The following is a 23,220-nucleotide window of genomic DNA, read 5'->3' on the forward strand; positions in this document are numbered from 1 at the left end:
TTGTTGGGTTTTGTGCCCCTGTGAGGAGCTGGGGGTGCCCCTGGGCACGCTGGGGGCTGATGGCAGGATGTGAGCCTGGACTCCGATGCTCCGATCTCAGGCTGTGCTCCTGTGGTGGGACACACTGGGCTCACACCTTGCTGTGTCTCTGTTATTTATGCTTTGTTTTCCCCTCTCAGAGGCTCTGAGGCAGCGTGAACTGTTTATTTTTAAAGCAGAGGATCACGTTCTGGCTCGTTATCCTTCCAGCAGACGGTAACTGCTGCTCAGCACTGCTGCCCGTGCCCGGGGGTTACTTTGCACGCACAGGGATGATGACACAGCCACTGAGTGCAGCCATGGCAAACATGCTGCTGCTGACGGCAGCCTGGTGGGAAAAGAGCATTTTACAGGGATTTGGTTTAATCATCTGGATGCGAGCGCTATTTTTATCCTCTGCTTTTTAGGTCTCAAGCCCGTGCCAAGGGAAGCTGATGACAAAGCTGGTGTCTCCCATGGCACAGGGGCACGCAAGGGTGACCAGGGCAGGGTAGGCAGTGGGGAAGGGGCCTGTGACTGCAGCCACTTTACACCTCATGAGCTGAAAGAGCTCTGGCACCTCCACCACGAGCTCCGTTGCTTTCACATGCCCCTCTCAGACCAGTTCATGGGAAGGATCTGTGAGACTTGGGGTCCTCCTGCCAACCCACACCAAGCTGCCCTGTGGCTGTGGATGGCTTTGGGGTGAAGTCATCGCCTGTCCATGGAGGCGGGATGAGGGCACCCACACTGTGCCCAGGCATGGGCTGGTGGGCACCGGGCAAGAAGTGATGCGAGGTGTGGTTGTTACACCTGTGTATGAAGGGGTCTAAAGGAGCTCAGAGTGTGTGTGGACATTGTTTGAGCACAGGAGCCTGTGAAGCTCAGAGTGTGTCCGTGTATCAATTTGGGAACTGAGTCTCGGGAGCTTGGAGTGTGGCCGGGCATCATTTGAGCACAGGAGCCCGGGGAACTCGGCATGTGGCCATCCACGGTTTGTGAACAGGAACCTGGCGAGCCCGGAGGGTGTCCGTGCATCGTTTGGGCACGTGAGGTCGAAAAGAAAAGAAACGACGAGCGGGTAGAAAAAGTACCAGGTTCCACCGAGATTTGAACTCGGATCGCTGGATTCAGAGTCCAGAGTGCTAACCATTACACCATGGAACCGCTCTGTCACCGGTCCCTCCCGGCCGCCCCTAGTGCCTTCGCTCCGCAGCGCATCCCCGCACTCCCGCACCGCCTCCGCGGGTGCGGGGCCGTGCGGGTGCCGGGGGGCTGCGGGCCGGGCGGGACCCCCGCTCTGTGTAAGGCGGTGCTGGCGCGGCCCCGGTCCCGCCCCGGGCGCGGTCGGGCGGCGGCGCCGCTGCCCCGGAAGCGGCCGCGGGCGGGCGGGCGGAGCGCGCAGGGCGGAAGCGCCGCGGCGGCTGCAGGGACGGACCGGCCCCGGCCCCGCTCCCGCTCCGCTCCCGCTCCGCCGCCCCGCCACCCGCCATGGGCACCCGCGACGACGAGTACGACTATCTGTTCAAAGGTGAGGCGGCCCCCGCGGGGCCCTCTGCGCGAGGGCAGCGCCGCTCGGGGCTTCCCCCGCGGCCCGCAGTGCCCCGTGCGGGCGGAGCTGGGCAGGGGGCTGTGTCGGTACCCGGGCACGGCAGGGCTGGGCAGGGGGCTGTGTCGGTACCCGGGCGGAGCTGGGCAGGGGGCTGTGTCGGTACCCGGGCAGGGCAGGGCTGGGCAGCGGGGCTGTGTCGGTGCCCGGGCAGGGTCTGGGCAGCGGGGCTGTGTCGGTGCCCGGGCAGGGCTGGGCTGGGTAGGGGGCTGTGTCGGTGCCCGGGCAGGGCTGGGCAGCGGGGCTGTGTCGGTACCCGGGCAGGGCCGGGCAGCGGGGCTGTGTCGGTGCCCGGGCAGGGCTGGGCAGGGCTGGCGGCGGGCTGGCGAGCACAGATCGCCGGGGAGGATGCCCGGGGGCGATAAGGACTCCTCAAGGTTGATAAGGCCCCTCTCCGGCTGTTGAACGGGGCTGCGGAGAGGGTGGGATACGCTCAGGCTCGGTAATGATGCACTAATTTAATAAAGAGGGAGATCTGCTGCCTTCTGCGTTCTGAGCCCTTGGCGAGGGGTGAATGTACCTGCTGTTCCACGCCCAGTGATTGTGGAACCATAGAATCCTGGAATGGTTTGGGTGATCCATCCCATCGCGTTCCACCACCCCTGCCATGGGCAGGGACACCTTCCGCTATCCCGGGTTGCTCCAACCTGGCCTGGATCTCCCACCCTGTCCTGGCTCCCAGCAGAGAAGGGCAGGAATTCCTTGTTTTCCGGGGCTGATGTCTCTCCACTCTGCCGTACAGCAGCAAGTTGGGTTAAAATGTTGCAGATTGTAGTTAAACGCCCAATTTCCACTCCCTGCAGGGTAAAACGCCACCCCTGCTGTCCAGGTTCATACAGCACGCTGTGAAACGTGTACAGAAGTGCTGACGTTTTGGAAGTTCACTGTCCAGTTTTTTTTAAGCCCTCCTGTAAAAGCAAGCAAAGTCCTGTAAACTTGTTTGATGTGGTGTGGTGTTGCAAATTTGAATTTAGGGTTTAGAGCGTTGCTTGTTGTGATGGTGAGAGACTCTGTGCTTATCATCATGAAGGTAAAGGAAAACATCAGGGTTTTTTTTCCTTCTACCGTTAAGCTTCTGTCATAACTTTGAGTAATTGTTTTGGGGTTGGTTTTGTTGGTTTTTATTTGTTTGTTACCTGTTTTATCCAATTGCATATGGAAAGTGCTATTATTTCTAGCTACAGATCAGCTATCTGTACTGTATTAAAATCAAATCAGGAAGTTCCAGAAGGGCCTTTTTTCTCAGCTTGCAGCACTGGCAAGGGCCTTGCTGAGCACTGGTTTAATCACATCCAGCAGCCTTACTGCAGGAACTTGTGTTGAGGTTATAACAACCTTTGAGTTGGTCTTACTTGTTCCTGCACTTCTGTCAGTGGGCTTGTAATTAATGTTTTAGCTGTGAAAGCCTGAGAATATCGGCGAGTTTTTTGGGAGAGCTCCTATCTTTTATTAAACCTCCTTGGATCCAGTCACAGGGAGAAGTTCAGAGCTGGTTTATTTGATTGCCTCTCCTAAAGCTTTTTCTGTTTAGCCTGGTTCACAGAAGCTGTTGGGAGAGCAGGGGCTGCTGTGGAAATGCTGTTGTGAGGATGAGCCATTTGGGTTTTGCAGAGCTAAAGTGGACCTCAGGAAGTTGATGCAATGTCACATAACTGGGATTAATGTGGCAGCTGAAATAACACAAAAATGCAGAGTAACACAAATCCTGGAAACTTCTGTAACTTCCCAGAGGTGATGGTGGTTCTAAACAAGCTGTCACCACTCTGGAACGATCTCAAAATTATTGCAAGTAGGTCTGTGAACGGAATGTCTCCTTACCAGGCACTGGTCAAAGAGGCAAGGGGTAGGTAAACACTCTTGCAAAAGGAAATGGGAACTCAGGGGGAACGTAGGTTAGGTCAGCGTTTGAATTTGAGACGTGAGCATCTTGGGAATGGAGGGGAAATGCAGATAGGACAAGCATTGCCATTTTGAAAGGGGTATTGTAGAATTAAAAAGGTGGAGAAAGGCATCGAAATAATCAGAAGAGAGACCTAATGGATTCACAGCCCTTATACTGAAGTGATGCACAACTTGATCAAAATCAAAAGAGTGAGTGATAAGGGCATGTAGGGAAAGTGTCTCCTGTTTGTCATAACTTCTCTAGATACCTGTAATGCTTCTATTACTGGGCAGCAGGTGAAAGCAGAAGGACAAAGCCCCACAGATGTATATGCAAATTGTGGAGGGGTGCATTGCCATAAATACTGTAAATTAAACTGAAAACCTGCACAGACCTACAGAGGAAGAACAGTGTTGGTTGGGGCATTTCGGTGTGATGGCAAGCCTGAAGGTATTGCTTGTTTGAAGAGGAAGGGCTGGCTGGGACAGAGATTAGACTGTCCTGTTACACAGAATGTTTCTTGGACATCAGTCCTTGATGGCCAGACTGTGGGTGTGGGTCCTTTGGTCTGTCAGGACAATTAATCCAGTAGGACAGTTCTTCTGGGTTTATGAACACGTTACAAAATACCCTTCTCCCGACTCTGTTGCAACACTTCAGCACACAGTAAAGCTTCAGCCTGACTTGAAAAAGACAATTGCTGTTAAATTCTTCTTGTCCAGCTGCATGTCTTTGTGTTCTTCCATGTTTTTGGGCTTTGGCTGAGAGCAGTGCCTGCTGTTCCCAGCGCTGCCCTTGAGGAAACACAAGGCCTGTGAAGTGCAGTTTGTAGAAATCTTGCTCTAATTTTAACAGGAGGAAAATAGAATGGTAACATAAGGATATTGCTTTATTACTTAAGTCTGGCTTAAATACAGGAACTTTTTTATCCTTTTGATCAATGTGCTTGCAGTAATGAGTAGTTATCACAGGAACCTTCACCTGCAAAAGTCTCAAACAACCCCTACCCCAAAGGGCCTTTGAGAGGCCAGTTCTCTCTGGGGTAGAAAAGGGGTGAATAGAACGAGGGCACAGCTGAGGAGGGAGATTAACACAAGTCAGGACCATGTTGGGTTCATCCCCAGCTGCCTGCAGGGTGTAGAACCAAATCATCTTATCCACGTTTCCTTTAAACTCCAGCTGAAGTGGGCAGGACCAGGTTCATCAGCAGGTTCTTCTGGGATCATGAAGGCATGTCCAAGGTTTTTATTGATGTGTCTCTTTATAGCACAGCTCACTGCAGAGACAAGTGGGTTTAGACACTGTAATTCCCTAGTGCTGGTGGACATGTCTCATATTGTGTACTGTGTGACTTGTGTAATAACTGTTAGCATAGACAGCACAAGCCAGTGCTGCTGGACTTTATTTTCAACCTGATTACTTTGTCAGTAGCATATTTCATGAGATAATTAAAGTATTTCCTGCAAATTTTTAAGTAAAAGGTTTAACAGAAATAAAAATTGGGTGAGTGAGCTGGAATGTTGGTGAAAAATTAATAATCCTTCCTCGACACAGTTCTCTAAATTGCTTCTCATGCAGCTTAGGAAATTGAATTCTTATTTTGGTCTTCTACAGAAATAAAACTGGAATTACAGAGTGAAATTTTTACAGTAATGCAGACTTCATAATCTTTTTTTTTTCCATTTTTTTTTTCTCTCCAACAAATGCTTGCATGTTTGTCCTTAACCTTTGGGGTAGCAACTGCTACCCAGTCAAATACATCGATTTTAAGCACACGGTTGCAAGTATTGAGCTGTCCCATCACTAAACCAGTCACTTGGGCTGGGAGATCACGTCCATGGCTTTCAGATGTGCCAATACCATCTTCCTTGGCCGTGCAGCTTCCTGAGGTGCTGCTCCTGTGAGGGAAGTGCTGGTCCAAAGCAGGTTAGTGATGGATTTCAGGACTGGATCCTGTGGCTGAACTTGCTAAAACGTTTCCTCCAGACCTTCCTCCTCCCAGTGCTGATGTAGCGAAGGAATTTGCTGATGAGGCAAGTTGGGTGGGCCAGGGACAGTCAGAGTGTGTGCTGATGATGAGTGCAGACCTCCAGATGAGCTGGGATTCGGGATGTGAGGTTTTAAGGCCTGGGGACTCACAGGAGTTTTGGCAAAGTAAAAGTTTGCCTGCTTAGAGCTGAACTATTAGGTCTGACCACGGGGCAGACTGAGCCATCGAGGTGAAATGGTCAGGAAAAATAATTCCAGCTCCAGGTGTGCCTAGTAGAGATGGAAGTATTAAAATCCCTTTGTGCAGTTCTCACTGGGTGGGAAAGAAGTGGAAAAACTTGTAGGGAAGGTGTTTGGGGAAGTGGACAATGTGTTTGTGTGGAACTGTTGGACAAGTTGGCTTGTTTAGCAAATGCAGCAAAGCCCAGAGAAGATGTGGTTGCTTTCTGTAAATACCCCAGTGAAAACACCACTGGGAGGGGACTCTCATAAGCTAATGGATGATGCTGGCACATGGACACCACTAATTCCTCCTGAAAATTAGAAGGCAATTTCTAACCATTAGGAGTGTCTGCAAGAAAAGCCCAATAAAAGGGTGTGTGCAGGAGCAATTAGCTTTATCATGTCCTAGATAACGTCATTTCCCTCCCAGAAAAACTGTTTGCCTGGGATAGTTGGAATGGGACTCATCCAGGGTCATTCCTACTGCATTTCTATGCTAGGAATGTAATACCTGGGAGCACTGGGTGCTGAAAAATATCAAAATGAAGTGGTTTGATAAGGAAAGCAAAACTGCAATGAATAACACAATCTGAGTGGCTGTTAAAGCTGTTTCACTTCATAATTGTATTTAAAGAGTGATACTTGCCCAGACTGGCAGAAATGCAGAAAGTGTGAGGAGTCTGAGGCGCCTGCTGACATTCCAAGCTGTTCTTGTGCCCGTAGTCAAGAGGAGCTGCAGTGGCCCAATTAAGCAGAGGAAATAGCTGACTTCAAGGAGGAAAGTATTATTTTCCCCTTTTAATTGGGACACATTAATCTGGTGCTGGAAACCATTCAGAGCATAAGCAGCGTGGGATTCAGAGGAGGTAGGGAAAAAAGCCTGGCAGAGGAATCAGAGGGATCTACCATCTACCAAGTGACTTGAAGGTGGGGTTTGCACTGAACAATAACAAATATGTTCGAGGGGAGACTTAACAGGTATATGATGCATCCTACTGGGAGAAGGAAATGCTGGATGTGGATTGTTGTCCTTGCTCAGAGAAGTCTCTGGCTGCTGCCAGAGCTGGTGCCAAGTGTTGCAGGACTGAGGTGTGTGAAGGGAGCTCACAACATTTGTGTGTAACACGTCCCAGTGATTACAAACCAAACATGATGTCATCGAAAACCATGGCCCAAACCTGCCAAAATAGTGTGTTGGAGAACTTACTGGCCAGTGGAGGAGGAAAGACCACGGCTGTTTGCCAGGGGTGGTGATGCAATCCGTGCCCTGTCCCCTGCCCCAGGTTTATCACGATTTGGCATCTCCGGTGCCAGCAGAGCTGCTCAGCAGTGCCGGGGCAGCCACAGGAAAGCTGACTCCTGTTTGCATTCAGGACGGGTTTGCCACCTACCTGCACTTCTGATCTTCCTAAACAGAAGTGGTTAACAGAGCCACTCTGCTTTATGCGAGTTCAGGGCTTGGCTGGCTGTGTGCTGAGTCAGCTGGCAGGGGAAGCTGGGAAGATGTTTATTTTGATGAAGTATTCCGCACAAGGCCTTTGGAAGCCAGTGTTTGCTGCAATTTTCATTTATGGGAGGGAGTTTAAAAGGTGCTGCTCTGCCCTTCCAGTCAGAGCAAAGTCCCATTTGCCAGAATTGCTCTGCATTATTTAAGCAGGAGCTGGTGTGCCCAGGGCTGCAGCAGCAGATGGGAGTGTTTGCACTGCTAGACTGAGCTCCACGGGGGGGTTTCTCATGTGATTGAATGTGTTTGGTGCACTCATTGCTCTGTTGCACCACACAGAATCTTTAACACTGTGTTGTGGTGTCTCAGCTGTTAATGATGTGTGTTACTAACCCAGTATTTGTTTTTTTCCTAAACAAGCAAAGCCACAACATTTTTTGTGTCACCTGAACGTGCACTTTTTTTGCTTGGGCTGGTATTGATTCACTGCTGAACTTAATTATCAGCCTTTCCTCTCAGGGACTTTATCCTCTTTTTCTTCCCTTCCCTTCACCCCTGGTTTGGTGCCTTATCTTTGTTTAAGGGCAGAAGATCATCCCGAGAGGCTCCTGCTGGTGTGACTCAGGTTGTGAACGTTTCATCCAATGCTCTGCATCTTGGGACTGAGTTTAAAGTTACATTTAACCTTGCACCTTTCAACCAGCATTACAGGTTATTGCAGCGAATCCTCCTGACTGTTCTCCCTGAAGGAACTGGACTTCAAACCTTCTGCCACTCTCTTGCCATGCTTAGCTGATTCCCTCCAATTAACTTTGCTTGGCACTGGTGCTGGGATGAGTCAGGCTGAGCCAGGGAAGGGTGTGGATGGTGGTTGCAATCCTGAATCCCAGCAATCCCCCAGCAGTGTTTTAGAGCAGTTCCAGGCTCTGGCCTGATGTGTCCAGGAGCCACAGCAGCAGAGAGGGGCTGCAGAAGGGCAGAGAGCTGTGGTTCAGCAAACATTTCCAACTGTCTCTCAGGGTGATGGTGGCCTTGGGGTTTCTTTGATTTGGTTCTTTTTTTCACTCACAGATTTTTCTGTGGTAAAGCAGAGTCTGCTGTTTGCCCTGTGTTCTGAACTTCTTCAGCAAAGCAGATTTCAGTTGCGTGGTTGTGGGGATTTTGTTTTGTTTTATAGCTCTAATGTTGTTACAAGGATGTGAAATCTAACCAGTCCCCAGCTTTTGCAGTGATAGCCTCCTATATCCTTCCTGGAAGAGGAATGTTCTTCCATCCATGCTGGGCAAATGTAACCAGTAAAAGTCCAGTCTGTTGTGTGTTCAAAATGCTGGTGAATGTGGCAGCTCTGGTTTTCCAGGAATACGATCCATGGCAAGCGTGGTGGTGTCGCCAGTCTTTTCCTTCACGCTTCATCCCCAAAAATAATTGTTTATTGCAGGTGCTTGTCAATGCATCGTCCAGATCTGGGATGTGATCCTTATGCCGCTCTTGTCTTGCAGTTGTCCTCATCGGCGACTCCGGCGTAGGCAAGAGCAACCTCCTGTCTCGATTCACTCGCAATGAGTTCAACTTGGAAAGCAAGAGCACCATTGGAGTGGAGTTTGCAACGAGGAGCATTCAGGTGGATGGGAAGACAATAAAGGCTCAGATCTGGGACACTGCAGGGCAGGAGCGGTACCGGGCCATAACCTCAGCGTAAGTGATCCCTGGCTGGCTGGGGAGAAGCTTCTGCTGAGGAGGGGAATTTTGGGCCCTTCTGATTCCTCAGGAGCTGCAAACAGGGGTTGTTGGTGTTTTATCAGGTGATATCCACAGCCTGAGGTGGGAGGAAGGTTAACCATTACTCAGCCCAGGAACCTGATCTAGTGTGTCCCTGCACAGACTGATTTACCGCTCTGTGCTCTCGTGACACGTAATTGGGGGCATTTCAAGCCTAGAATTGCCAGAGCTTTGAGAGGCTCATTTCAATGCAAGCGAGTGATAAAGTAATATCAGTGTTCCTGGAGGTTTTATCAGTGGTAACCTAAGAGCAGAAACCCTCTTGTAGCAGCCAGGAAAAACTGCTCACTTTGTGTGTGCTTGTTTAGTTGGAAAAAACCAGCGTAGCAAAAGCTGGATTTCAGTAGTTGTGGGGTGGGAGAACACAGCCTGTTTCTTTTTGAATGCATTACTGTGCCTCTCGGGCCCCAAAGTGGCCTTTTGTGAAGGGAGTAGATCACACTGACATTTTTATGATCCAGTGAGTCATTCGGTCTCTTTATCGCTCTGGGCCGTGCCCGTCCTGCACCCACGGCCATGGGTGGGGGAGACTTCTCAGGGTGGATCAGGGCTGGAAGGTGACTGACTCCAGAGTTTCGTTTTTGGGATGCAGGGTTCTCCCCACAGACGTGGGCTTTGAGACTCTCAGCTGTCCCGTGGGGTAACCCCGTCAGGCTGCTGTGCTTCCCTGGGTGTTTTTGTGCAGCTCAGTGACAGCCACTTCCCAGCAGCCTGTCCCTTCTGATCCCGCTGCCGTTGCTCTCCCACACTCAGGTACTACCGCGGGGCCGTGGGGGCCCTGCTGGTGTACGACATCGCCAAGCACCTCACCTACGAGAACGTGGAGCGGTGGCTGAAGGAGCTGCGGGACCACGCCGACAGCAACATCGTCATCATGCTCGTGGGCAACAAGAGCGACCTGCGCCACCTCAGGGCCGTCCCCACCGACGAGGCCAGAGCCTTCGCGGGTGGGTGAACTCAGAGTCACTTCCCTGATGCTGGCTGGGGATCTGCCCGCCCGCCCTGGGACGTGTCAGTGTGCTGGGAGGAGGGAAGAAGCTGCTGCTGGTCGTGTCCCTCGGTGTCACACGGCTAATTCAGACCTTGTAGAACGTGCGTGCCCATTCAAGAATCAGCCAGAGGCACTTGGTGATTTTAAACCAGAGTAATTCTCTTGCCTGTGCCCTGCTTCTCCCACAGAAACCGTGCCTGTGGCTGCAGGTTTGAGTTTCTTGTGTGGTGGCAGCTTTGCTCCTGTGCCTTCAGTGCCCCAGCTTGATCTGCAGCCCCACACGGGAACCGTGGCTGAACAGACTGTCACTCAACTGGCTTTGTGACTCTTGGTGCACAGTTAAGGTCTGTGCACAGTAATTCTGGTTTCTGTAAATCTTGCCTTGGTTTTGGCCCGGTTTCTTTCATCCAGGATTTCTCATACTAAGGCTTGCTGTAGCTGCAGTGGCAGAGTTTCTGGCCAGTGAGGATTCCTGCCTGCAGCTGGAGGAGTGTCATTCCCCTCCCTGTTAAATAAGCTGCTGTGACACACTAGGTGGGAGGTGGAGAAACTATTGTTGGGTGTTGGGTGGGGTCACTTCCAGATCACCTGAAGGGGAAAACCCCACAACTTGGTTATGCTGTCTCTTGATACCTGTGTGTCTCATCAGGAACACTACAAATATTGTTTGGCTCAGAATCTTCTCCAGATGGGAAGCAAATGTATGATGTGCCTCTCTAATTATAGTATTTCTGTCCACACAGAGAAGAATGGTTTGTCATTTATCGAGACGTCTGCTTTAGACTCTACAAATGTGGAAGCAGCTTTCCAGACTATTCTGACAGGTGAGTCATCCACTGCTTTGTGTTTCAAGGGGAAAGGGCAGAAGGCTGCTCAGATAATGATGCAAATGTGCCTTTCTTTGCCTATAAAGTGTTTAAAATTTTGCTATTCAATCATTCTTCATTAGCCCTAAGATTTGGAGTCCAGTTTCAAAGTGTTGCAGTCGAAGGGCCAGCCTTGAACTCGGCAATGAATCCTCGTTCCCTTTGATCTGCCTCAGGTTTCTGGTCAGCCTGGTTTGTGTTTCAGCTTCCATCTCCCATTACAGGGAGTGCCCACAGGAGGGAATTGTCTCATGCAACCATCAGGTTAGAACAGCCATTGTTTAGCAAAGGAGAGGTGAGTTTAGCTTGGCTCCATCTTTAATGGTGCCCGTAGCACTTGCCAGGGGAGAAGGGATGAAAGAGCAGAGATCCCTCCTTGGAGACACAGCGACTCCTGAGCTGCAGGGTAGTTGCTGTCACTGCATTTCGTAGTCCTGCCTGGACTTCTGGCCCGTGGAACATGGGACAGCAGTGAGTGCTGCATTTTTTATGCTCTGTGGAGAAAGTACTTCCTTTTTGTTTCAAGCCTTGTTTAGACAGGCAGAACTTGTTAAGACTCTGAGGCACTCAGCTACAACAGTGTGGGGGACCTTAATTTAACCTTGGCTTATAAAGGCTGGGGTAGGAATTCACAAATTGGTGTGGAAATCACTGACTGTCACGGGACTTTTGTGCTGCCCCCTGCCAGCTGTAGCCAGGGCACAGTGGGACACAGTGGCCTGTGTGGGTTTGGAGCTTTCATTGTTCCCACCTTTGGCAAACGCCCCTCTGAATCTCTAGTCTGAGTTTTCAAACATCTGAGACGCTCCTCTGGTTGTGACTCTGTTCTAGGTGTGCCAGGCAGTCTCCCTGTTTTCTCTGAGTGCCTCCAACACGTTTTCCAGTTGCAAATTTAAACTCCCTCTTTCCCAATGTAGCATGTGCCAGGATACATGATCTGCTTGGTGTGAACAGTGGCCCCACTGCTGACCTATAACTGCGTGTCTGTTAATCAGGTCCTGTTGCTGTGACGTTGGCACCTTGCTAGGTTTGAATTTGCTTTCCTCTTTGCCAGCTAATTTAGACATTCTTTTAAAACCACACCGAGAAGGACTTGGTAGCAATACTGGAAAATACAGGTGAGGATAGAGCTAGAAAGTTATTTACTGCACTAAAAATATAAAGTCTGCAGTGTTTCTTCAGTTGTTTGAAATGCTTTTTGGACAGCCTAGCACTGGAGAGAGGTGTTAGGCTGCTGGGGTATTAGCTGCCTGTGTCCATCTGTTTTTTGTCTTATCCTTGGTTGTGAGAGGCCTCCAGCAGTTCTGATTCTGTTGTGTTTTTACAGTGGGTTCCTAAGTGCTCCTGTGCAGACACCAGCCAAAAGTGTAGATGAATAAAGAACTTTTTTTTTTTCCTCCTCAGTTAAGCCACGTGGTTCCCTTTTAACTTCAGGGTAGTCATTTGGTTGTTATTCAGCGTTGCACAAATTGAAAAAGACAAAGAGAGAAGCTGTGTGAGCTTCTACAGTGACTCCCTCCGTGAGTAACTGCCAGTGCCATCAGAGGGTGGGTGAGCAAGGAGTGGCTGAGTGCAGTGCTGTTGGGATGCCTGCTGCATCTCCCGTTTCCTGCACCTACCCAAAGGCAGCCCTGTCACCAATGCACGTGGATTTTCCAGGAGAAGGACGTTGCTCACTTAGAACTGCCAAAACCTGAGGCTTCTTCCTTCGTGCCTGTGTCCTTGGTGTCCCTGCTCTCAGGAGCCCCCGGGCTTTGAGGTCAGGTTCTGGCTGTGTGTCGTGCAGAACTAACAGCCTTGCTGCCTCTCCTGTTTGCAGAGGGGACTGGGGGCTCTCAGGTGCAGGTTAGTTAATTAACTTTCATGCAGTGGCGCTAATAAAACAGCATTAAGTATATCAGGCAGTGTTTGTTCCCTCCCAAGGCTGTCACAGCCAGTATTAACTGGTCACCTGGCTGTGCCCATCTGCTGTTGGGCCATTATGTTCTCTGAGGAGGTGGAAGGTTCCCTGGTGCCCTGGGCTGCTGCTGCTTCCCTCAAAGCCCTGTGATGCTCAGAGGATGCACTGCTGTTGCCATGGGGAGCAGTTCACCTCTAGGGCACAGCCTGGGCTGGGCTTTATCTCTCCTCACATGCTTCCAGCAGTACCTTTTATTCCAGAGGTTAGTTTGGATTCTAATTGGGGAAGGTTTGATTTGATTTTTTTTTTCCCCATGGTTTAATATTTCTATAAGCAGAGTGGTCTGTAATGGGTAAGCAATGATTAAAACTTGCCCTCAGAGGACTCTGACAGATTGCCAAGGCTGTTGTTGCTTTTCCATGGCTGTCAGAGTGCCCTGCACGTTGCTGTGAGAGTGTTCAGGGCAAAGAGCTCTTGGGCCTGTGGACAGGACCCCTGTTCAGGAGGGGTCAGTTCAGCTGTGCTGGCAGAAACACTTGTGATTAGTGGGCATGTGGCTCTCTCCAGACAGGAGCTGCTGTTCCAGGGAGATAAGGATGAAGTAAGTGGTGCCTCAGCAGCAGGTCGGCTCCATCTGGGCTGTGACTGTCCTGCCAGTGAGCTCCTCGATAACACTTCACAGCTGCTTTTCGCTGTTAATGGCTTGCTCCGAGGAAAGGGGGGAGCAGTCAGCTGAGGAATGTGGGTTTTGGAGCCACCCTGCAGGATCGTGGGTGGTGTGTGTTGGCAGGGCAGCCTCCCAGCACTGTGCCTGGGGGTGGAATTCCCGCTGTCCTCTGGGGAAGGAAGTTGGCAAAGCCGAGGGGCAGTGCCGGGGGCTGACAGGAGGGGCAGGACGTGCTGCTGGGATTTGCAGTGCTGGGAGCTGCTCCACAGACACCCCAGGCTGCTCCAGAGCCTTTCCCCCAGCTCCCAAGATCTCTCCTCAACAGGTTGTGGTGGCCAAGGTCTGCAGCAACCCCCCCTTTCTTTCCAGCCCTCCTGCAGCTCTTGTGGTTGGGGCAGTGTGGGAAACTTGGGAGAGTTCTTCCCCTGGAGGTGTAGCTTATCCACACCTGGATTTTCAGATTAAGCCACTTTGAATGGCTTTGGCCATGGGAAATATGAACTCATTTTGTAGTTAGCACAGCCTAAGTGAGTATGTGATCTGTTGCTACAGGTGGAAGAAGGGGTAAAAGCTCTTCTTCCCTCTCCCAGTATTAGAGGGAACTTGTAGAGGGCTTATATTGTACATTTAGTGGGCTTCCTGTCCTGCTGTGGATTCCAGATGAGGTTTTGGGGACCTTTCCTGTCAGTGGCTGAGAGTAATGGTCCCTATCCAGATTCTTCTGTTCCAAGATGTGTAGCCTGCAAGGGCTGATTGTTGTGCACACAAAGCTGCTTTGTATCATCTGGCAAATAGGAGAGACTGGTATTGTGATCCCAGCCACCCTGAGCATTCACAGCAGGATAAAGCATCCTGAAAGTAAACTGGAGCCTGCCTGGCTCTGGGCTGTCTCTGTTCCCCCCCTGCATTCTGCTGTGCTTTCATCTCTGAGGAATCCCATCACCAAGGAAACAACATCAGAGAATTTACATCAAAAAATCGAGGGGTTTCCTCTTTTGTTTCCTCTGTACACCTGAAAATGAACGAAACCCCCCCCCCAGTGCAGGCTGAGCAGCTGAGGACTGGCCTGGGCAGTCCCTTTTCCCCAGCCCTCACAGTGCCAGGCCTGTCTCTCCCACTCCCCCATTATGCAGTGGTGCATTCTGCTGAATGTGTCCTTAATAAGGTCTCATTCACTCACTGAGCAGAGCCCAGGGTGCTGTGTCTTCATTAAAATCCTCCTATCTTCATTAGCCCGGCACGCAGTCCCAGTGGGGGCTTTGCTGCTGGGCATTGTGCCCTGGTGAGAGCAGCTTTGGGCTGTGCCCCCTCCTCACCGTGTGGTGACAGTGCAGCCCCCCAGGGAAAGGCAGGGTTTGGGGTCTGGGCTGGGGCTGCACCCAGTTTGCACTGCAGAGGAGGGAGAGGCAGCAGGGAGCAACAAACTCGGAGTGCTGGAAGGGGATTCACTGGCAGGGCTGCTGGAAGTGGGAACTGTGGGAAGATGCTCCCAGAGTCAGAAGGGATAGAGCCTTTGTCAGTAATGGAATTGGTGCTGTTAAGATTGTTTTTAGGGCTTTGGGGCTGTTTGCTGAAGATCTTTGCTGTCAGATGAGGGGGTTGCAGTGTCCCTGTGTGGCTTCCAGGGTGCAGGAAGTGTGTGACAGCTCCTTGTATGGACTTGTTCGGGAAGTTCTCTGGGAAACTGAGAATTGCTGCTGCTGGAGGTGCTCCTGGAGAGTTCCCAGTAACAGAGGTGGCGAGAGGCTTTTCCTGTTGATTCAGAAAGGCCATTGTTCTGCTCCTGGAGGTGAACTGGCTGTCAGCCCTGGGCTGGGGCAGGGCAGTGGAGCACAAGGCTTGTCCTGAGGAGTGTGAGCACGTCCAGCTGTGCCCCTCCCACCTCACACACAGGGCCGAGCTGATCCTGATGTGTACGTTCCCACACCGGGCTGCAGGGGACATTAAAGGTCTGATTTCATGGGGGTCACTTAACTTGAGAATTGTTGGAGAATTGGCTCTTTGTTGGAGAGAAGAGTGAGCTCAAGGAAGGTTGATATCAGAAAATCCTGCCTGTGCAGCTCCTCTGGTTGCCTCAGTGACTTGCTCTGCACTGAATGAGTGTGTGAAATCTGTTCTGAGCAGTTTGTCCCTGTCTGAGTCTGAGGTGTCAGTTTGGGGGCCCAGTTCTTTCCGAGGTAGATGTCACCTGTGCAGCCCATAAATCCAGCACAGTGTCAGTGGGGGATGTCCCTTTTGCCCCCAGTGCCATGGATGTGTGCCAGCCCTGCTCCTGCTCTTCCTGGGAGCGCTGGGCCTCTGTGCTGGCAGCTTAAATCAGTGCAGAATTGTTGCCTCAGGGGGACAGCTTTCAAGCCTGGCTTGTCAGGGACCCTGTTGAGCTCCTCAGTGCCATCACAGGCACTCAGCTGTGTGAGGATTCCAGAAATGACATCAGCATGTGCACTAAGCAGCAGCTCATCAACATTCCCAACAAAGGCTACTCACTGATGACAAATCCCTGATGGAAACCCCTCAAAAGAACGGGGACCTTTGCTTTGTTTTGCCAGGGCTGCTCATGAGCTGGGCTCTTCCTGCTGTGCTGTGCAGGAGGGAGGTGCAGACACCCTGTCTGTGGCAACATGGGCTCCTCTGGGACCTTCTGACAGGGCATGGAACATGGAAACAGGCTGTGGGCACAGCTCCCTGCTCTGGAACCTTCTGACAGGGCATGGAACATGGGAATGGGCTGTGGGCACAGCTCCCTGCTCTGGGGCCCTGCTGCTGGCACTGCTGGTGTGTTTGTTGCCAGCACACTTTTTCTCTGTGAGAAGGCAGAAGATGGGATGTTGTCATGCCAGGGTTGAAACACTTCCAGGCTTTTTGTAAAACTGACCTTTAGCAAGCTTTTTTTTTTTTTTTTTTAAACTTCAGTGGTTTTCAAACTCAAATTTGCAAGTGAGTTCCCCACGTTCTATTTCTGGTGTGCTTTATTTCCTTTCTGGGGGTGAAGTGCTACACATGCTCTACTCTTTCTCCTTGCAGCTGAATTAAGGGCTGCTGTAGCTGCTCTGAGTTTCTGTGCAGCATCACTGGCCACTGCCAAACCCCAGGGACTGGGCAGGGCTCTCAGTGCAGGTGCTGGGAAGGCACAGGTGACACAGGAAGGCTCTCTTGAGTTCACAGTCTCTTTGTTTGGAGCCCACATTTCTTACACAGCACATTCTGTAAAGGATTTATGTGCTGCTTAAGGGGCTGAGTGTCCCCCTTTGGGCCTGAATCGACCTTTTCTGAAGATTTCAAACTGTGTGGATGGTAGACAAGGGGTTGTACTCCATGGGTGTGCTGAAAGAGAAGAAAATTGCCCCTGCAGTCCTGTCAGGGAGAGGAATCTGGAGTGGTTCCCTTTAATCTGTGGATACATGAGCAAACCCGTGACTCCCATCCACAGTTCTAAGGACCTTCAGAAGAAAAGGATGCTCACACAGTTCCTGGTTTCTAGCAAAGGAATTTGTGAATTCTGTCCATTTAATAACTCTCATCTCAAGGGAAGCAGAACAGTTGTTCAAGTAATTTCTTTTACAAAAAAACCCACATTTTATTTTCCGAATCGAGAAAGCGCCGCAGTCGAACCTGCAGCGAAAGCTTCTTTGCATTCCTGCTGTAATTCCAGAGCCCCACCTGGTCCCCCCCAGGTGTGACTCCCCCCTGGCACTTTGCTGGTGTGCTCCCAGTGATCAGCTCTGTCTCCCCCTGCAGAGATCTACCGCATCGTCTCCCAGAAGCAGATGTCGGACAGGCGTGACAATGACATGTCTCCGAGCAACAACGTGGTTCCCATCCACGTCCCCCCGACCACGGAAAACAAACCAAAGATGCAGTGCTGTCAGAATATATAAATTGCCCCGTTCTTTCCTTAAAAAGGCTGTGTATATTCCCCAGGTCCAAGATTGAAATATATTTGTAATTCTCGTGGTTCCATTCTTGTGTTTAGTCACTGCTTATTCCTCCTGAATTTCTCCATGTCTCAGAACACTTTGATTTCAGTGTTTATCGCTCCCTCACTTGGATGTGGCTGCAGTGTTTCCCCAAGGCCGACTCGTCGGTTTGGGGTCGGTAAATTGTTTGGAACTCAAGTGATCCCTTCCCAACACGATGCCTGTTAGTCAGAGCACAGAAACCTTTAGTGAGCACTTGGAGATGTTACTCTGCTCCTCACGGAGCAATTCCTGTCAGGTTAACGAGGAAAATATCCCTGGGCAGGGTAATCTTTCCTTGTCTGAAGGTGTTGCATCCTGCACCCCAAGCCTGGCCAAGCGCCCGCTGCTCTGAAGTGCAATTTTAATGTAAGTTCAATGTTTTTGGCTGCTTCTTCAGATTGTCCAGTGGAGCTTTGTAGAGTATTATGGGAGAGAGGAGAGAATTTCTCGAGAACAAGCAGCAGGTTCTGGCAACCTGTGACTGAGGTGCTGTGGTTTGGCACCTGCTGCAGAGGAGGTTGATGTGAGGCAGAGCTGCTGGGGCCTCTGGAGAAGGAGCTGCGTCCCTGGGGAAGGGTCACTCCAACCCTGGAGCTTGCAGCCTGTTTTTGTGCTGCCTCAGGCTCAGCTGGTGGTATCAGGATTTGAGGATGCCTTTTTTTCTTTCATGGGACACAGACTCGAAGGGGGTTGTCACGTGTTACATATCACACCTATCAGTGCATGCCACTTGTATGAATATATTCGAATGCTTGAGTTGATGAATCAACAACTTCAACTACCTGGCCTTAGTTTTCAGTTCCGTTTGAGCCAGCATTTTTAAATTACTCTGATGGTTTGGTGTCTGCTCTTGAACAAAACCATCTGGGGGTAGTTTTCCTGCTGGCCGTGTTCCTGCTGTCGCTCCGTGCAGATCCTCAGCTGGATTCGCCTGTTCAGGGATACATGAACTGTGCCTTCTGTCACTGCACATCGCTCTGTGCTATTCCTAAACATGCCAACCCTGCTGCTGGGGCCACGGGCACTGCATTCCCACAGGATTTAAAGGAACTGTTTGTTGTGTAAATGCCTGCAGATATTTATGCAATTACAGGGAAGTCATGGATTGTAGGGGATGTTTCTCAAACCCTGATATGACCCACGTGGAACATCCAAAATCCGGTTGGCACTCCCAGCTGTGTTCCATCCCAACCCTTCTGTCTCGCGGTGCTCATGACGTGTGAGGCACACGGAAGGCATTGCTGTAGTCGGTCACTTCTTGTTTTTCACTCCATTTCTCCTCCTGGTATTAGTTCTGGAGATGCTCCTTTGGTCTGTTTGTAAATTACTTTGTATTTTATGCATGTACTGTACTTTGATTTGTTATTTTTTTAGATTGATTTAAAATATATTCATCCATGATTCTAATAAAGAATTCCAGGGGACGACTCAGCGTGGTGTCGGGTGCGCTTTTTGGGAGGACTGGGATTTGACGTGGAGGTTTTTACTTGCTGGAAGATGATGAGCTCCTTGGAGCAGGCAGTGAGAAGACACTGAAGTGGAAGTGCCCCTGGAAAAGGACCTGGAAGGGTCATGTAACTCTCTCTCCTCAGAGCAGGTCTGCAGCTTTTCTCTTCCCTGCTAACGGGAGACAACTGATGGCAGCAGACACTACTTTGGGCCCTGAAAGGTCTGGGAACTCCATTTAAGGCTGCAAAATGGGCTTTCTTGCCAAAAGTTTTGCCTGTCATTTACATATTTGAAAGCCCCAGCTTTATCAGTTGTGAAGCTGTTCAGGAGCATCAGTGGCTCCTGTGTTTGATGGGAGTTGAGGTTCTGACTCTTAAGCAGAAAGGACATGGAACTGTTGTGATTCAAAGACATTTTTATTAAGCTGGAATTACTCACTCCATCAGTTCGAACCTGATGAATTTCCAGCCTTAAATAGCTTATTGAGTGTGTCTTGTCAAATAAGAAGATTACACACTGGGCTTTAGTTAACAAGATTTCCAGAAGCACAAACGCTGAGAGGCTGCAGCAGTGGCGGTGCTGCCTTGCCTGGCAGTCGTTCCCCCTGGAGGGGTTTCTGCTGCACATCTGTGCTCCTGATGGGCTGGCTGGGCTCCCTGGGAGCTGCTGAGGCAGCTTCCACGTGTCCTGTGTGCCATTCCTGCTGGGTGACGGTGCTGGGCTGGATCCTCCAGGATTTTCACCCCCTGGGAAGGGCCGGGCACTGCGAGCGGCCCCGGGCACCGAGCACGGCGCTGAGGTGCAGGGGGGAAGGGCAGTGAGGGGGTGGTGGCTCTGGCCCCACATTGCTCTGGTGGGTGTTGGAGGGGCTTGTCCAGCTGGGACTGTGCATCCCTGGGCTCTCACTCTGAGGACAAAGTGCTGAGGAACGGGGAGAAGGGTGTACAGAGCCACTTACCTTTTGGGTTAACCCTGGGCCTTCAGGTTCATCTGGAACTACAGCCCTGCCTTTCCTGTCCTGTGCCTGCTGCCCGTGGGGGTTTTTGGCTGAGTGGAGGGGCAGCCCCTTCGTGAGCAGCCACCTCACCTGGAGAACTCGGACCTGAGCAGGGGCTGGAGTTTTGCTCTGCAAATGAGTGAGTTTGAGAACTGCACGGTGAGAGAAATTCAATTTATTTTGTACAAGGTAGGATACCTTTGCACAGTGAACAAATATATTACAAATCTGTCTCGCCTTAAAAAAGTATTGCCATTTTGGTGCCTGTTTCCTAAGCTAATGCTAATATACAAGAAGGTACCTTTTTTTTGTTTGTTTTAATTGTTGTTTTTTTTTTTCCTGTTAAGCTCTATGCACATCATTGCATTTGGTTTCAAAATCCTGCTTTGAAAAAAAAAAAAAAAACAAACCAGAACACAATAACTGAGCACATCTCTGCTCTCTGGAGTCTCATTGCAAACTACAGCAACACAAACACGGGTCAGGCTGGCAGCTGGGGCTGCTTGTGCTGGGTGTCAGGGTAGGGCTAAACAAGAATATTCCTTATCCAACCGCCTTTCTCCTGATATTTTTGAGGTAAGTCTTTCCATTCAGGTACATCAAATACATCCCTGCTGGCCCTACAAATTAACTGTTTCCTTACATCTCGAATAAGGCTTTCCTGGAAAACAAAACTGCTGTTGCTGCTGGCTCAGGGCCCCCATGCACACATGCAGCGTTCAGGAGTCGGGTGGGAATCATCCCGGGGCACGGACAGCGGCTGCTCCGGGAGCTGGAGGGGTCTCTGGGCTCGGGTTGGGGGGTTCAGAGCCAGCCTGACCACCTGGGGGGTCCTGACTCCAAAGACAGGGCTCCTAGGGGCAGGATTCCCAAGGACAGGCTCCCAGAGCAGGATTCCCAAGGACAGGCTCTCAGGGCAGGATTCCCAAGGACAGGGCTCTCAGGGCAGGATTCCTAAGGACAGGATTCCCAAGGATAGGGTTCCCAGGGTCAGGATTCCCAAGGACAGGCCTCCCAGGGCAGGATTCCTAAGGACAGGATTCCCAAGGATAGGGTTCCCAGGGCAGGATTCTCAAGGATAGGGTTCCCAGGGCAGGATTCTCAAGGATAGGGTTCCCAGGGTCAGGATTCCCAAGGACAGGCCTCCCAGGGGCAGGATTCCCAAGGACAGGATTCCCAAGGACAGGGCTCCCAGGGCAGGATTCCTAAGGACAGGATTCTCAAGGATAGGGTTCCCAGGGCAGGATGGTCAGGGCTCCCAGGAGTGCCCTGCCAGGGGTTCAGTCCCAGGCTGAGCCCGTCTGTGGGCACAGGGCAGGCCCCACCACGGTGCTCCAGGTGATCCCAGGGTGACTCGGAGCCGGGATCCAGCCACTCTCTCCCAGCTGGAGGGCTCCTCTTTCCAGTGCCAAGCCCAGCAGGTCACCCAAGGGATCAGACTGGTGGGGCTGGTTCCGTTCTCTTCTGCGTCCACCAGGCTGGTGAATGTGCAACAGGATATTTCTTTATATTTAAGAGGCATCAACTTGCTACTTCCACGTTTGCCTAATAAAATTACATTACTTAGAGTCAATACTACTTCATGCTCAAAATCTACAAGGAACTAACGGCAAGTACTCTACTCTCTAGGTCAATAAAGATTATAAATAATAATAATAATAAAAAAAAATACCATGGTGGCTCAGTCCAAAACTTTACCATGGGTCAGCCCTGTGATAAGAAGTTCACAAACAGCTGCTGAAAAAGAAAACCCAGTTTCAGCTCCGTTTAATGACATCTCAGGTGGAATCACCAAAGGATAACGTTGCACTACATGGTAATGCACATTGAATTCAGGGGTGTCATCGGTGGCATGCTGACAAGTGAACCATGAGGAGATGGTTTGGAAGGATGGGAGAGAGAAGCTGTTGTGGCTCTGAAAGCTTTGGGAGAGGAAATGAAACCAGGGCTGGTCTGTGCAGACCTGCAGAGTCCCGGGACAGGAAAGGGGGGTGCAGCAGTTTACAGGCCCGACAGATCTGCTGGATTCAGCCAACAAAAGAGAAGCTGTGAAAAGGAAAACTAAAGCCCATCTGTGCCAATTGAAAGTGTGGAAAGGTGGGTGGGAGGCTCACTGTGGACAGGGTCGTTAGCAAAGATCAGGGGACATTGGGAAGGATTTAAAAAATGGCACAGGAAGTGTCTGTGTGAATATTCCTCAACTCAAACCCTCTGGTGCTGAATGTGAAGATGAAAATCCCAATGCTAACTATCGAGCATGATCTGCACAGGTTGCAGGTGGCGGTGGCAGCAAATGAGGCGTCCTGACAGCGAACTGACAATTTCCCTGCTCTCCTTCAGAAAAACGTCCATTCCCATGACAAGGATGAAAAATCAATTCCAGTGCATTCCCAGTCACCTTGTTCCTAAGGGCAAAAGGTTTCTCGATGCAGTAGGTAAAAATGTACATCTTTTAGTCCTTCTACTTAGCATGTGTTTGTGGTTTATTTTACAGCAAAGCCAGGGTTAGGATACAAGCCACGGAGAGTTTTTGCCTGGAGCACGTGGACCCCTTCCTGGGGGGGGGGATGTACTCCAGCCACACGTGGAGGAGGTTCTGTTAGTTCCAGTTACCCATAGAAAAGTGTCTTTATAAATAACATCATGCAGCTGCAGTTGGCCCAAGCCGATGCTGTGTCAGGTCCGTGCGTGAGCCAGTCCACATCCGTCGGCATCCTGCAGTGTGGAAAAGGAACGGCTCCTCCTCTGCTTCCCCACGGCTGGCGTGGGCAGCACAGGGCCCAGTGGAGTCCATCCCTTCAGGGCTGCTTGTCCCACGAGGGCCCGTGTGTGGGGCTGTGCCGCACGGGGAGGAGGTCGTAGTGCCCAGGGATGTGGCTGTTCCTGGGGAGGTCGTACGGGTTCTGCAGGTAACTGGCGCTCCGGCTGCGGCCGTCTTGGACTATGCTGACAGTGGGCTCTGAAAGGGAAACTGGGTTATGGCAACCAGCAGCGCTCCCCAAACCAGTGACTGTCCTCGTGTGTTTTGCCCAAGCACAGGACCTCGGCCTCCCAAACCCCCTCACCTGCTCCAGCGGCACAGGAGGCAGCACGGGGGGCACAGCAGGGAGCAAAGCACCAAACAGGATGCAGGGAACGGCTGGAGCTGTGTCAGGAGAGGGTCAGGCTGGATCCCAGGTAAAGGTCCTTCCCCCAGAGGTTGGTTGGCACTGGACAGGCTCCCCAGGGCAGTGGGCACAGCCCCAAGAGCTCCAGGAGGGTTTGGACAACGCTCTGAGGGACAGGGTGGGATTGTTGAGGTGTCCTGTGCAGGGCCAGGGGTTGGACTTGATGATCCCTATGAGTCCCCTTTTCAGCTCAGGATACCACAGCTCTTAGCTCCCCAAATCAACACCCCAGTGCTCAGGCCTTCCCCCCCACTGCCAGTGCCTCCCTGCCCTGTGCCAAG

The 23,220-nt window shown here is 51.1% G+C and overlaps 2 protein-coding genes and 1 non-coding gene across 14 annotated transcripts in view; 1 reads left to right on the forward strand and 2 right to left on the reverse strand.

Annotated features, from left to right (window-relative positions):
* Positions 1–1,113: 1,113 nt before the first annotated feature.
* On the reverse strand, positions 1,114–1,185 carry TRNAQ-CUG (transfer RNA glutamine (anticodon CUG)). Its single transcript has one exon. It is a non-coding gene; the product is annotated as a tRNA-Gln (tRNA).
* A 243-nt stretch (positions 1,186–1,428) lies between these two features.
* RAB11A (RAB11A, member RAS oncogene family) lies at positions 1,429–18,757 on the forward strand. Its single transcript, XM_050309814.1, has 5 exons — positions 1,429–1,549; positions 8,664–8,859; positions 9,697–9,890; positions 10,678–10,758; positions 17,106–18,757. The coding sequence occupies exons 1-5, from the start codon at positions 1,510–1,512 to the stop codon at positions 17,243–17,245; spliced, it is 651 nt and encodes a 216-aa protein (XP_050165771.1). The 5' UTR covers positions 1,429–1,509; the 3' UTR covers positions 17,246–18,757.
* Positions 18,758–19,932: 1,175 nt separating this feature from the next.
* Positions 19,933–23,220, reverse strand: part of MEGF11 (multiple EGF like domains 11) — a 252,033-nt gene continuing 248,745 nt past the window's right edge. For all 12 annotated transcript variants that reach the window (XM_050309804.1, XM_050309792.1, XM_050309791.1 and 9 more), the window contains one exon: positions 19,933–22,731. In XM_050309804.1, the coding sequence (XP_050165761.1) occupies positions 22,571–22,731 (161 nt within the window). In that variant the 3' untranslated portion in view covers positions 19,933–22,570. The remainder of the gene's footprint in view (positions 22,732–23,220) is intronic.

This window comes from Myiozetetes cayanensis, unplaced genomic scaffold (assembly GCF_022539395.1).
Source record: "Myiozetetes cayanensis isolate MyiCay16 unplaced genomic scaffold, myiCay2020 scf14, whole genome shotgun sequence".
NCBI classification, from domain to species: Eukaryota; Metazoa; Chordata; class Aves; order Passeriformes; family Tyrannidae; genus Myiozetetes; species Myiozetetes cayanensis.

Coding starts and splice junctions, on each gene's coding strand:
- RAB11A (XM_050309814.1), top strand. CDS start 1,510: ATGGGCACCCGCGACGACGAGTACGACTATCTGTTCAAAG. Junction 8,860..9,696: donor TACCGGGCCATAACCTCAGC/GTAAGTGATCCC, acceptor TCCCACACTCAG/GTACTACCGCGGGGCCGTGG. Junction 10,759..17,105: donor TTTCCAGACTATTCTGACAG/GTGAGTCATCCA, acceptor CTCCCCCTGCAG/AGATCTACCGCATCGTCTCC.